The 14399-nt window shown below is 54.3% G+C and overlaps 2 protein-coding genes across 3 annotated transcripts in view; one reads left to right on the forward strand and one right to left on the reverse strand.

The window, feature by feature from the left end:
* Positions 1 to 10047, forward strand: part of PLXND1 (plexin D1) — a gene marked incomplete at its 5' end in the record, with an annotated part of 70869 nt that extends 60822 nt beyond the window's left edge. Inside the window, 6 exons of the mRNA XM_051788474.1 lie at positions 128 to 232; positions 978 to 1141; positions 2506 to 2653; positions 5678 to 5818; positions 6653 to 6727; positions 7347 to 10047. Of these exons, the coding sequence (XP_051644434.1) occupies positions 128 to 232; positions 978 to 1141; positions 2506 to 2653; positions 5678 to 5818; positions 6653 to 6727; positions 7347 to 7463 (750 nt within the window). The remainder of the gene's footprint in view (positions 1 to 127; positions 233 to 977; positions 1142 to 2505; positions 2654 to 5677; positions 5819 to 6652; positions 6728 to 7346) is intronic.
* Positions 10048 to 11602: 1555 nt separating this feature from the next.
* LOC127471525 (protein B4) lies at positions 11603 to 13940 on the reverse strand. 2 transcript variants are annotated; one of them, XM_051788485.1, is made up of 5 exons: positions 13147 to 13940; positions 12627 to 12892; positions 12418 to 12550; positions 12284 to 12342; positions 11603 to 12205 (listed from the first exon to the last, which is right to left on the reverse strand). In XM_051788485.1, exons 1-5 carry the CDS (start codon positions 13160 to 13162, stop codon positions 11786 to 11788), a joined length of 894 nt encoding a protein of 297 aa, XP_051644445.1. In that variant the 5' UTR covers positions 13163 to 13940; the 3' UTR covers positions 11603 to 11785. The 2 variants fall into 2 exon arrangements, with proteins under 2 accessions (XP_051644445.1, XP_051644443.1); XM_051788483.1 differs by having other exon boundaries at positions 12284 to 12550.
* Between the last annotated feature and the right edge of the window lie 459 nt (positions 13941 to 14399).

Genomic DNA, 14399 nt, shown 5'->3' on the forward strand with positions numbered 1-14399 from the left:
TGTTTCTAAAACAGTAATTGCTTTTTAATTGAATTTTATGTTTAGTTGAAATTCTATACTGAAAGGAAAGTTCAGTGTGACACTTGCAGAGAGGAGTGCTCTGACCGTGTGTTTTACCTGGGGCCAGGTTCTCCCAACCGATGAATCAGTGGAACATAAGAAGTCCCACAGGCAGAGCCATAGGAAGAAAGTCCTTCCAGAGATCTACCTGACACGGCTGCTCTCCACCAAGGTAGGAGCCAGGTGACCCCCGTTCGTGGCAGGTGGGATTGTTTGTTGTCCCTAGGGAGAAGTCTGCTTCCAGGGAGGAGCGCTGCGGGCCGGTCTCTCAGGGGGCACTGGGACTCCTGTCCTGGATGGCTGGAGCATGTTTAGTGAGGCTGCCAGGCACCTCTGGCTCCTCAGGTCCCTCCAGCTTCCCAGCTTGCCATCACTTCTGAATGATGCCCCACACGATCTCCCTGGGCTGGACTGGGGTCTGTGCAGAGGAAAGGAAGGTTGTCTGCCTTGGGGCTCATGGTGCACAGCTCAGAGCTGAACCCATCCCTCCAGCAAGAGATCCTGCTGGGACAGGAGGTGGAGATGCTCAGCTGTGGGAGCAGGGGGAATGTTTGTGTGATAGGTCAGATCCGGACCATCTTTAATCCCAGCATGGTGCCTCACTGGAGCAGAGATCACAAGGATGGCCAGCAGTCTCTAGTCTTCTTTGTGTGTGCTGTGCAGAACAACCACAGATGTGAGATCCCAGCAGTAAAAAAGAAAATCTCAATGCCAGAAGAAATTAAACCCAAATGCAAGTTAATTATATCACTATGCACAAACAAACCTTTCCCTCCCTGCTTTGGCATCCACTTTCTCTTCTGATTTATTCAACTGGCAGCAAAGTGTTTCCCCTTGTGCACAGCAGTCACAGCCCCTCTGCTATTCTCCTGGGCTCGAATGCTCTCCCCAGGCTCCAGTTTGTCCTTGTCCTGCAGGGCACACTCCAGAAGTTCCTGGACGACTTGTTCAAAGCCATTCTCAGTATCCGAGATGATAAACCGCCTGTGGCCGTGAAGTATTTCTTTGACTTCCTAGAGGAGCAAGCAGAGAAGAGAGGGATCACAGACCCTGACACTCTGCACATCTGGAAGACCAACAGGTTTGAAAGAAGTCTTTCTTTTCTTCCTTCCATTTCTCAGGAGCAGCAGCTGCAAAGCCCTGGTGTCCCAGATCAATCATTAGGTTGCTAAAAGTAGAAGAGGGATTTGGAAAACAGGGAGGGTGGCAGAGGTGGCAGCAAAAGATGAGGCCAAAGACAGGCTTGGAGAGCTTTAAACAAAAATGGGGCTCATGGGAACAGCGAGCTGGAAGAGGAGGCATGGACAGATAAAGGGCAGAAGGAACTGGCAATATAATGAAAAATAATGAAAGGAGAAATAGGATGACAGGAGACAGCAGTGGTGTTAGCTCCAAGCACTGGAGATCTGAGACTGAGTCATGGATGTTTTAAAACCAGCATATTTGGCTCCTTTTCATTTGTTTTCTGGCTTTTCAGCCCTCCAGGGCAATTTTCCTAACTTCTCTCTGACTTACCACGGGACTCTGGGAGCTGATGCTGTGATAGTGTCGTGCTGGTGGGCACTGCAGCACTGGGACCAGCCAGAGTGGTGCTGAGGGATGTGATGAGCAGTGGGATTTGGGTGGGGGACCCAAAGTGAAGGGGAAATAAAGCAGGAAAGAAAGCAGAGATTTTAAGCAGGAAGAGCAGGGAGCTGGGAGGGAGCATCAAGGAAAGGCTTAGAGCTTCTCAGGCTTTGGGGACAGTAACTGTTTCCAGCCCAGTGTGTGAAAATTGAAACCAAATTTGGCTGGGAAAGCAGGCATGCAGGCACAACCATTGGGCTACAGATCTGCCTGCCCTTTGCTACCTTCATTAGGCCTGTAGAGCAAAGATTTTGCTCCTCAGCTGCCACAGAGGGACAGTAGGAAGGACGAACAATAGACTGAAGCTGTGTTGTGGCCAGATGAGCAGTGAAGTGAAGTAATTGGAGAAGAAAATTATGAGAGAGCAGAAAAAAAGACATATGAAATGCATTTCACGGGGCCAGGCTCACCATCAGAATCAGATGATGGTTACTGTCAGGGAAGAGGGAAAAGCCAGTGACACCAGCAAGGGGGAAGCCTGACTCAACAGCTCCATGCAGCCGGTGCGTCTCCAGGCCCACGGCTGCCTCGGGAGCTGCAGGGCCAAATGTGTGCCCAGAGGAGGCTCTATGTGCAGTTGCCTGTCTATGCTGCATCCTCCAGCCTGTAGAAATGTCTCTGGGGTGAAGGCACATTCCTGCCCCTCTGTCGAGGCAGGGCTCAAATCTGTACTGGGGTTATTAAATAGTAGAATCTCTCTCCTCAGTTTTTTCTCTCTGCTACTCACTTTCTATCATCATCTTTCCTGCATTTCCTCCCCTATCCCTCTGAAACACAAAAATTCACCTGGTGTGTGTTCCTGGATCCTTCTCTTTGCAGCCTACCGCTGAGGTTTTGGGTCAACATCCTGAAAAACCCCCAGTTTGTCTTTGACATTGACAAAACAGACCACATCGATGCTTGTCTGTCTGTGATCGCCCAGGCCTTCATCGACGCCTGCTCCCTCTCCGACCTGCAGCTGGGCAAGGTACTGTCTGGCGAGGACACCAAGCTCCTGCTTGGGCAGCCACAGAACGGACCAGTCCGGGTGGGCAGGGACTGGCAGAGGTCACCAGACTGGCCTCCCCACAGCAGGACTGCCTGGAGCCATTGCTTGGGCTCATGCAGCTGAGTTTTGGCTGTCTCCAGGGATGTGTTCTCCCCTCCTTCCCTACCCCTTCGTTCAGGCTTGAGCTGGAAATCCGCACCTCCTTTGTCACAAACAGTGGCCAGGGAGCAGGGACACACAGTCACAGGCAGGATTGACACAGGGCAGGGCCCCAGGCCAGGGGGCTCTGAGGGTCACGGAAGACCAGCTGCTGGGCTGTGCACTGAGGTTCACCCATCGACTCCATGAGCTCTCCTGCAGCTGTGGGAGAGCACCCGCTGACTCGGCACTGAGTCTAAAATGCTTCCTGACCCAGCTGAGCTGCTGCTGGAGCAGGCAAACATTTCTGCTGTTGTCTCAGGCAGGGGCATAAATTGGGAAGGTGAGCACAGGTGGGGGGCAGCTCTGCCCGGGGCACCAGCACGGGGCATGGGCAGACCCCGCAGGGGAACCCAATTCCCTGTCAAGGCTGGTTTAGGGGTCACCATCAGCATAATGATCCTGTAAAGCAGCTGAGGGACAGCTCAGTGTAAAGCTCCTAGTGACAGGATGGAAAATGATGTAGCTCCAGGTGAAGCTTCAGTCGTTGCTGTTGGTGGTTTCTGCACAGCCTCTCACCTGGGAGGGCTGCGAGAAGCCCAGGAGTTGACCCAATCCTCCAGGAACACGGGCTGTGCCTGCCCAGGCAGCACAGAGCAGGCCTGGCTCACCTGGCGGTGTGGGGCTGCCCGGGGCCATCCCGGTGACACCATCCATCAGCACATGGAAGGCACTCAGCAGGCACTGCAGTTGCTGCTCTCCTCCAGTGCAGTGCCTCCATCCCACACTGGCCATCCCCGGCATGGTGTCGGAGCCCGGCGGGCTCGACACGCCACCGAGGGAGCTGAGAACACGAGGCTGCACAGACCAGGTCCCCTATCCCACCCTCAGGCCCTGCACATGGTCCTGCGGGGCCAGCCAGCGGCAGGACGACCCACGGCATATTCTCTGTTCTCTGTTCCCCGCGGCCTTGGCTGAGCGCGGTGTTGACATTTGAAACTTCCTGACGTAATTTCCATTAACAAACGCTGTAAATCGCTGTCGGCGGCAGAGTGTGATGGGGGGACCCTGCGGCGAGGGGGTGGGGGTGGGCGCTGTGCCCCCAGCCCCAGAGCTGCAGGAAACCTTTGCTGGGAGAGGTTAATGCTGGAGGAAGATCTAATGAGCGCTTGATTTTTTGTTTGTTTGGGTTTTGGTCTTTTTTTTGCATGTGTTATGAAACACCTACAATTTGTCCTTGTCAAGCAGCGGATGAGGGGAAGAGGGGTCAGCTGGAGTCAGACAGCAGATGGAAACATTTTTCAGGAATACAATAGCATAAGTGAAGGAATTGTTGAGTAATGTGGGAAGAATAAATCCTCAGCCTAAAAATCAGCTTGCATGTACACGCAATGTATCACAGCGTTTTCCAGGCTGGATTCTTCCCTTGGTTTCAGCACATTGCTCTCAGTACTACAAAAGTGAGAGCAGACTCAGTCTGTACATCTACGGTGCACAAGCGGTTAATAAACCGGTGCCCATCTCTTCATATTACAGACAAATCAGACACAAATTAAAAAATAACTTAAAAAAGAGGCAGCATGGGTTTCCTTTGTGCTTCCAAGGGAAAAAAAAAATGCTGTGAGCAAGTTCTGTGAGTTGGCCATATTCCCGTAATGCCTTGTCACTGGGTTTGAAAATAAACTGCTGTGAGATCTGGTGCCACAGCCTGGTGCCCGTTTCCCATTTCCCCCACAGCATTAGCCATGCTGCAGATTGCAGCAGCAGATTGCATTCACCCCGGGCTCCCCTATTCCTGCCTGACAGAGCTGAGGATGCTGCCTGCAGCCAGAGCCCCCCGCACCATCTCCTCAGCAGGTCCCCTCTCCCCCTGTCAGAGCACTGGAGAGCAGTCCCAAACACCAGTGTCAGGGTGGCACGACACGGTGATCTCACACCCCTCAATGTCCCAGAGCCTGGGGCGCTTCCCCTTGGGGATCCAACTAGGCCAGTCAGCCAAGTTCATTCCCAGGGTAATGATATCAGCAGGGCAGGATTGCCTCGAGGTTAAAATCATTCATACTGTGTTTGCAAGGAGAGCAGCAGGGTTGTGCCTTCACTGGTACAACCCGGTTGTGTGGCTGGGAGGCTAAGGCTGCTGTGTCCAAGCTGACATTAATCAAGAGTATTCAGTATTCTCTGTTAATTACTTTACGTACACTCAATTTAGGCCAGGCAGGCTGGGTTAGCCAATGCAAAATAAATCAAAGCTACATGAAAAATCCAAGAGCACCATTTCAACTGACAAAGTTCAGCTTGTAAGATAGCTTTGTTCTTCAGTTTAAATCAGGCTGGCTGCTCAAGAGACCCCAGCAACTGCATGCGGAAGCCCTTCCCTTGTTGCCGGTTTCCACACGCAGTGCCATGGAGCACAAGTGTTTGATCTAGAGCAGGGCTGCTACCTCACCTGCAGAGCATCACCTGACAGCAAGCCACCCTGCCTGACCCTGGGCATGGTTTTAGCCTGCTCTTACTGCAACTTAAAACACATCCCCACCAACCACCTTCTCTGGCATTGAGCTGACAGATGTTCAGCTCATGCTAGGATGAAGGGCAGTAGGATGGTGCTGCAGCTCCGCAGGCACATGGTGCCCATCTGCAGATCCTTGATGTATTTGAGGCCATGAGCTGTTTGGTGCCTTGGTGCCATTCCCCTGCAGTCCTGTCTGGTGACAGCCAGGACCAAAGGCAAAACTCCTCCCAGTACCTAGCTGTAGCTGAGGTCCCTGTCTGATGGATGGTCAGCACTTTGGTCAAGGAACCAGGATAAAGTTTTCAGCCAGGAACAACACGGGGCCTGATTTTGGTCTCTCACCCTCACTCTAGGACTCCCCAACCAACAAACTGCTGTACGCCAAGGAGATCCCCGAGTACAGGAAGATAGTGCAGCGGTACTACAAGCAAATCCATGACATGTCGCCACTGAGTGAGCAGGAAATGAACGCCCACCTCGCAGAGGAGTCGCGGGTAAGTGGATGGAGGGGATGGGGTTGGGTCTGCAGGCTTGGTGTCCTACTGGCATCTGGGAGCAGCAGGGAATGCAGATAGGCTGCAGTCAGCTACTGCTTGGATGCTAGAAGGAGCACGCAAGAAAGAATATTTTGCCTCAAACTTCTACACAAAAACTTCATCTGACCTAATTCCAAGCATCTTCAATTACTGCCAGAGCTGCAGTAAACACCCACGAGTTCGCTTGAGCCTAACTAGCTCTGGCACCACTGGGAGCTGAGCGTGAAATTCAGTGCCAAAAAGCCAGGAAGTTTGGACAAGGATCTCTGCAATCCTGCAGCCACCCAGCCAGCTGGCCCCTGGGCGCAACTGCCAGGGCCGGCCCCAAGTCCCAGGCAGCTACTGGCAGCCAGCCCTGGTACCAGCCATGGGAGCTGGCAACCACGCTCTGGATCAGAGTTCTGCCAGTGATGCACCATGAATTCCTCAAAATCAGACCTTCTTCCCGAGGTGTTCTAGCTTCAGGCACTGAGCAGGATTTTTCCATCGACATTCTGCAGCCCAGCTGATGTGCTGCTCTCCTGTGAAATGGCTTTGGGCACAGAGGGGTAAGCAGTGCTACCCAGAGCGAGTATTTAAGGCTGGCTTTGAAAAGATGGAGACCTGTCCTGTTGTAAGCAAATGCACCTTCCTTAAAGGAAAAAGGCAAGAATCTGGCTGCACCAACACAACAGAAATAAAATTACCGAGGTCAAACCTGCTTTTAATGTAGTTGTTGCCGGCTGGCTGGGCTGAAACTCAGATGCTGCATCCTGTTAATATTATCCTCTCTTTTTTTCTGTCTTTATAAAGAAATACCGGAATGAGTTCAACACCAATGTTGCCATGGCTGAGATATACAAATATGCCAAGAGATACCGCTCCCAGGTGAGTGGGTTTCAGGGCACTCCGGTCTCAGCATGCCTGCTGTGGTAACTCCATAATCAGACACTTGCATGCAGTCCCACAGAACAGGGATTATCAGGGTTTGCATAGTCCCAGCACATATGTAGTAGATGCACGTGCAGATGCACTTGCTCTGTGTCCCTTGGCTGGCAACTTCTTTGAAGAGAAGGCCAGCTATTACCAGCTGGTCTTAACGGTGTTCGACTGGGCCGCACTGAAGCGGGGCTGCCTGATGTGTAGGTGCTTTCAAGAGGGCAGAACATGCAGATACAGTCTACCCACCCCCAAAATAACATGCACCCACCACCCCCCACCAAGGCAGTGGCCCTGGCTGGCTCCTGCCCCCCTGCACCCCACAGGCTGGTGCTGCACCCTCAGCTCCATTATTGCTGAGCATTTCTGCCACATTCTCCTCCTCTCCCAGCCCTGGCCAAGGACCCAGCTGTGCCCAAGGACAGCAGCTGTGCAGGGGCTGGAGGGCAGGGTGGGCTTTCCAGCTGTGACTGGGATTTGGGCTCCACAGGGCCGACGGCGGGAACGGGGCTGGCGGGTGGGCACCCCTACACTGCCTTATCCACCCACCTGCCCATGTCACCCACAGATTGTGGCTGCCCTGGATGCCAACCCCACAACAAAGCGCACCCAGCTCCAGCACAAATTCGAGCAAGTGATTGCGCTCATGGAGGACAACATCTACGAGTGCTGCAGTGAAGCCTAGGCCAGCTGCAGCCCTGGAAGTGACCTTTCCTGCAGCACAGTGCCACAGGGAACCTGCCTTCAGCCGCAGGCACACCGTGGTCATCCTCAAACCAGCCTTGTGGTGGGGGTGGTCCTGGCCATGGCTGAAGGGCTCCCTCACATCACAAGAGGCCACAAGACACCTTTCAGAGCAGCTCAAACTCCTCTGGTATCCACTGTGGCACCCATAATTTATTTGCTGTTGCCAGCCAGAAATGGAGGTGTGACACCTGGGGCAAGCTCAGTTCACCACTTCCCTCTGGTCAGCACCCGAGCAGTCAGCACTCCCTGCATCCCGGCGTGTGGCTCCTCAGGACAAGGGATGGGGCTGCAGAGGCTGGAACAACAGACACAAAGCAGAAGGGTCACCTCAGGGAGTAACGAGCAGAGACAGCATAGGCCATGTCAGCAACACCTGAGTTCCCTTCCACTCCATCCCTCCAACATCCTTGTTTTTCGAACACCAGGGACTGATTCTTATCAGCTGTTCACTATCTGCTGCATTCTGTGTATTTTTGTGCCTTTTAATTTTTGTACTGTATGTGTAAACATAACTGCCCCTCCATCTGAGACTTGGGCAACATGAGGAACTTGGGGCTGAGACAAAGCAATTGCTTCCCAAGCAGCTAAGGCATGGTGAAAGCACTTTATCCCTAACAGAGACAGCTGTTTGGGTGCCAGAGGGAGTGCAATCCATGTAAGACGGTGTGGGAAGGGCCGTTCCCCCTTCCCTGGGTTCTTGTCTCTCATGCACAGCAAGCTGGAGGTGCAGTGGGTAGGCAAACATCCCACTGCCCAACCAGCTCGTCGCAGGCATGGTCCTGTCTAGACCAGATGCAGACAGAGGGTGAGGGAAGGACCGTGGCCCTTGCTCCCAGCCTCGCTGCACTGGCTCAACACGTGTCTGTGGCACTGCCCCCAGTGTCTGTGGCACCTTGACCCCAGTAATGCCTTTCATGCCAACAGGGCCAGCTCCTGCTGACAGCCCTCTGACAGTGGCCTCGAGCCACACACAGGGCAAACACCAGGTAGCATCGTCCCTTTCTCTGCCTCTCCCCGTGGCCATCACCAAACACAAAGTCAGTGCTGCAGAGGTGTCTCCTAAAGCAGCTTGTTCTGCTTGCTTCAGGGCCAGCCCCCGTGGCTGATATCTGAGAGCAGCCAAGAGAGGGGGCTTGGCTATGTTACCAGCCTGTTTTCAGACCTTAAAGGCAGCGGGACTGGACCCATCCCCTGGCAGCCCAGCACTGACACAGGCCAGCAGAGCAGCTCTGGCATCCCGAGCTGCAGACTAAGGTAGAGAGTGTTCAGGCTTAGGCCAGGGTCAGTGAGAAGGTCCCACTGGCAGACCAGTGGATCTCATCCAAGACCAGAAACCGCAGTGCCGCCCTGTGGCATTTGCACTGGGGCAACACCCCATCCCAGCTTGGTGGCCCCTTCTCTTTCCTGCAGCCCGGGGAGCTGTGACTGCTCTGGTCTCCAGTGTCACACAGGCCCCTCTGAAGAGGCTGGGTACAGCCAACGCCATGTGCTCGAAGCCAGCATTCCTGCATGGGAAAAGGCTCCTGCCCACAGGGCTGACCCTCCGCAGATGCCATGGTTCAAACTGCCAAATAGGAAAGAAACAAAGAAAAAAGTTACTACCTCACTGCAGGAGGGTGTAAGGGGAGCCTTTGTTAGTCATTCAACTGACAATGATGCAGCCTGCTATTAGATAACTGTTCACCAGAAGTACTCCTGGGTGACTCTGCCATGGACAGGTGGCCTCCATTCCATTGTTTCCAGTAATGCCACATTTGTCAGAAACCGCAACATCGGAGTTGTGTATGTGTACATAGATATCTATTTTAAACCAAATGATAGACTTTATCCAGTATGTTAAAAAGGGGGAAGGGAGGGAAGGGAAAGGGGAAGAACAGAGGGGGTTTTTTAAAGAGAACTACAGAAAAAGTACTTACACTGCAGAGGTCTCAATGTCTTTGCTGAGGATGTGGCTTCAGAATATAAACTCTTAAGAATGTAGCTGGGCTACATTTTATTTTGAAAGTGATTTCACAAAATTTGAATTTTTTTTTCTGTTAGAGACTGTGAATAGTTGACAGAGATTTAGGCAGGCCCAGCACAGGGAAGGCAAGGGCAAGAAAGAGCAAGGTAGCAGAGAATGTTGAGTTTGGTTGGAGGCAGGGAAAGGGCCATGGAGCTGTAGCCCCATGTTGTTTGTTACAGGGAAAGGAAACAAGTGAGTCAAGAGCAAGTAAGGTTTGCCTCCAGGTGCTGTGACTGGGCTGTGTATTGAGGCTATTGCTTTATTATTTAATTTTTATCAAAGCAAAAAAAAATAAAAATAAAAAAAAGAAGTATTTGCTACAGCCATGTAAAGGAACAACTTTAACAGAGCAAAAGCTCGAGGGTTTGTAGTGTTGTATTGCCTTGAACCCCTGAGCCCTTTGTAACATGTTTTCCAACTTCGGCACGTGTTGTGGATGTAGTGCCCTTACCTGCTGTGTAGTGGAAGTGGCAAACTCCTGGCAAAGCCTATCTTTGTAATAAAACAAGGTGCTGAATCTGTGGAGTGCAGTTCCTGCCCCTGTGTGTGCAGAGTACACACATGAAAGACACCTGCACAGACGAGCCTTGCGTGTACAAGGCACACCATGTGCAGGGTCAGCAGCTCAATGAGAACCCCCTTGTTTCTGCAGGAGACAGGTTTGTACCTCTCTGAGCTGCAGAGCTCACTGTGGCCACACAGCACTCCCACAGCCGGTGCCACGGCTCCCGCTGGAACAGGCATGGGAGCGACTGGCACCCGAACTGACTGACACTGCTGCACACGTGAAGACCAGCAGCCCCACAGCAGCAGCTGGGGCCGGGCACCCTCACCTCTGCCAGCTGCCCAGTGCCTCCCCCCAGCCCTGGGGAGCCAGCACCTCCCTGCACTGTCAGACCAGGCTGCAGCTTCAGCACCCTGACACCAGCTTGGCCCAGGGGCCTTAATAACCATGGCATTGCTAAATCCATGCTCTTCCATCTCCTCCAGTAAAAGCTGCACTTTCCAGACACTGGAGGGATTTTTTTCTCCTGCTAGGAAGTTGATTCTTAGTAAAGCTAAATCCAGCCATTAAATGACTTGGCCTCTCTCAAAGCAAGAGAGTTGCACGTTTCACACTGCAGATGGTGAGGAGGGAGGACACAGCCCCTTCCCTGCCCTGTTGGGACATTGCCACCACTGTCAGAGGATCCAGTGAACTCAGCTCAGTTACTGCTGTCATATTCCCCACCCTGTCCCTGGAGGGACACGAGTTCCAGCTCCCTTAAAGATGGATCAACATAGTCAAGGCTGAAGTTTAAAGAGAAGTTAGTTTGCTCAGCTCTTGCTTAAGCCCCAGAGCAAGGCCAGGAGCCTTGGAGGGCATTGGCAAGGCCAGCTGCAGATTAGTGAAATCCTCTTTAGGAAGAGTTTTACTTCCACTTATTTTCTCCCACCCAGGAGGACTGTAACCCTTTACATGATCAGCCTGACCTTCAGAAGGGCCCTGCTCTGGGCAGAGCAAGAGAAATTCAGGTATTTGAAGCTATTAAATGAAAGTGTCATACACTGACCCACAGGAGCTCACAAGACAGGTTTGGATGTGGGAACTGTGCCACAGACAGATAACAAGAGTACAAACTATGCTGGAGGCTACAGCAAGCACTCCAAACTCATTTTTGAGCCCTAAAACACCTCTATCTTTCTCTTACTATAGTTAGAGCACACGCAGCTCCCCCCAGTGCTCGGGACCATGGCATGCACCCAGACCTCCCACCCTGGCACTCTCATAATCCCAGCTCAGCCAGGCATCAGCACAAGGGCAGCCAAGAGGGCAGAGGGCTCGACACCTTACAGTCCACACCAGCAGTACTGGCCAAGCCTGAGCTTCTCCATTCCTGGGGGTGCCACCATGCTGTGTCCTATGGGTCCCAGGGCCCCTGCCCAGGCCATGACTGCCAGCCTGCACACACACAGCCCCCAAAGCCCAGCATACCCCTGGCACCACAGCTGGGGACAGACAGGGCACCTCTCCATGAGGGCAGGCAGAGAGGCAGCTGCCTGCAGTATCAACTCACTACCATGCCATGCAGCATGAGGCCAGGGCTGGGAAATGGGAGCCCAGGGGCAGGGGCCCACAACCAGGGCAGCAGTCAGGCCATTCTATGAGGTGAGTAAAGAAGCTTTATTAGCAGAAGGTAAACACAGAGTTAAAACCTGTCCTGGGGACTAAAAGCAGCCCAGACCCTAAGGGCCTGGGGCCGGCTGAAGCAGGGTTAAGTGAGACTGTCTGGGTCCCCCGACAGAGCCGTTCTGTCCTCTCCAGGGGATGCTGCCTTCTGCAGCCTGGCTTCCCCCTGCCTGGCTCCTGGGGTCACCCGGGGCTTCCTCACCTGGCCTTGACCCCTCTGTGCCTTGGGGGGACCCTGCTGTGCCCCCTTGAGCACCTTCCCCTTGCTCTTTCCCCCAGGGACCTTTTGGGGCCCCTTTGTCCCAGCACCCACAGGGCTGTCGCTTTTGCTCCTTCCTACAGCCTCAGTCCCACAGGGCCTTGAGCACCCTTTGCCAAGTACCTGGGGGTGGTCAGCAGCTCTTGGGGGCCTTGAACACCCTGTGCCAGGGGCCTGGGGGTGGTTGGCAGCTCGCGGGGGCTTTGCTCCATCGCTCCCAGGCTTCACTGCAGCTCGTGGCTGGGCCTGGAGGAGAGGGAAGAGAGCACCTCAGGGTGCTGCCATGCCATGAGCCACCCAGCCCCACTGCCATCACCTACTCACATCCATGGGCTTTGCTTTTGGCTTCTGCTTCATGGCTGCCAGCTGCTGCTTCGTGGTACCTGCAGACGGGGTGGTGGATGAGTCCTGGTGAGGCCAGGCAGCATGGGGTGGCTCATGCCCCTGAAGCCCTTTACCTCGTTGTTGTGCACCAGCCACAGGGACACAGGGGTCCTTGGTGATCCCTTCCTGTCCTGGCTTCGGGGCCTGTCCTCTGTCAGGATTTGCCTGGCCCAGATGCTGCTTGTGCTGTGGCTCCTTGGGTGCTAACTGGGGGTGAGGGCAGGCTGTCAGTGGGCCCAGGCAGCACCTCAGCCCCCAGCCGCCCTGGCAGCCCCCTGCTCACCAGGAAGGTGCCGGTGGCCCCCACAGCAGAGGAGTTGTGGGGCCGCACCAGCTCCACACAGCTCAGCCCCTTGCTCAGTGCCTGCTTCAGCAGGTACTTGAGCCGAATAGGATCCTCCATGGGGTACTTGGCCAGGATGAATCGCTTGATGGTGAAGACAGAGGCACCCTTCTTCTCACCTTGGGCCTGCAGCACCTCTTTGACCATCTGCAGGGTTGAAGGGCACCGGGCCACACCGCCCAGGACCAGTGGACCTGGGAGTCGGGCTGGAAGAGGCACCATTTGAGACTGGGGTCTAGCCCCAAGACACTCACACCTCCAAGGGCTGCAAAGCCCCCAGAAGCTGAGCAGCCATAACTCTACTCATCCCTACAGACTCACAGGGACTGTGGCCACTAGAGCTCAAACCAAGCCCCAGAGACCCAGCCCCACCAGAACCCAAAGTGAGCCCTAGAGCCCGAGCTGAGACTCACCAGACACCCAGCTCTGCAGGACCCTGCAGCACTTGCAGACCCCTTACCCATTTGAGGCTCCATAGCAGAACACACAAGCCCACAGCCTTGGGCACAGGCAGCTCCACCTACAGCACCACTGACCCTGCTCCTTAGGCCCACCTCACCTCCCTGCAATTTATCTCATGAGCAGCCTGGATGGCAGCTGGTTGGCAGCTGCTAATTGCTCTGGTCTCTGTCCCAGGTGGGAGCTGGGAATTCAAGTGCCCTTTGCCAGAGTTTTGTGTGGGGCTGGAGGGGCTCCGGGCAGACCTGAGCAGATAGTTTGGAGAGGGATGAGAGACTGGGAGTGTGTGGGATGATTGCCCTGAACAGGCAGGGGAAAGGCACCTACCCACTGCTGGGTGGGTGTTGGGGTGCTGGGATGGCAGCTTGCTGATAGCATTTGCTGTGGGGTGCACGAGGAGCCAGCTTGCAGTGTGCGGCCCACACAGACCTGTTCCCAGTGTGCTGGTGGGATGTGCTTTCTCCCTTTGCTCCACTGAGAAGCAGGGGGCTGATAAGGAGGGGAAAAAACAATCGCACAAAGGAGAGGAGGAAAATGAAGAGCTGCTTGGTTAATCAGCAAAGTGACTCCCCCCCACTATCTCCATGACCATGTTCATGAGCAGGACGACCATTCGTCCCTGCCCACTGAATCCCACCATGCTCAGGGAGAGCACTCCCAGCCCCGGACACGGACAGCCATGTCCCCTCCACGTCCCCTCTCTGCTGCCACCCGAGTAAATCACTGAAGGTTCTTTGGTGCAGGAACAGCACAAATGTCCCCACCTGGGGGACTGCTGTGTTCCTCCCCAGTGCCCCATCAATCCCTCCCTCTGTACACAGGAGACTCACGGGGCTTCCGTGTGCATTGTCTGTCTGAAAGGTGAGGAAGCTGTGAACCAAGATTACACTATGGCAGGATTGGCTCCTGGCCACGTCAGCAGACCTGTCACCATGGCAATGGACCTGCAAACTACTGCCCACAGAGACCTTCATCAAGGTCTGTGCCCACCACTTGAGCCCGGGGGCCAGATCCTGGCTGAGGTGGCAGCAGGAGGCAGGTCTGGCAACTGGGAGAGAGACCGAATGCCTGGAGCACCACATGCCCAATTCCCCCCAGACCAGCAGCACCAACCTGCTCCCTGCTCCATTTCCAGTCCATTTCCAAATTCCCCAGGAAGCGGACAGTGGGGACACTGGAAGGAGGCAGGGCCTGGCACCATCCTCCACCTGGATCCATCCATCACCTCTCTGGCAGCTCTGTGATGCCTCTGGT

This window comes from Manacus candei, unplaced genomic scaffold (genome assembly GCF_025592945.1).
Source record: "Manacus candei isolate 608988 ecotype Guabito, Panama unplaced genomic scaffold, ASM2559294v1 h1tg000025l, whole genome shotgun sequence".
In the NCBI taxonomy this organism is placed as follows: Eukaryota; Metazoa; Chordata; class Aves; order Passeriformes; family Pipridae; genus Manacus; species Manacus candei.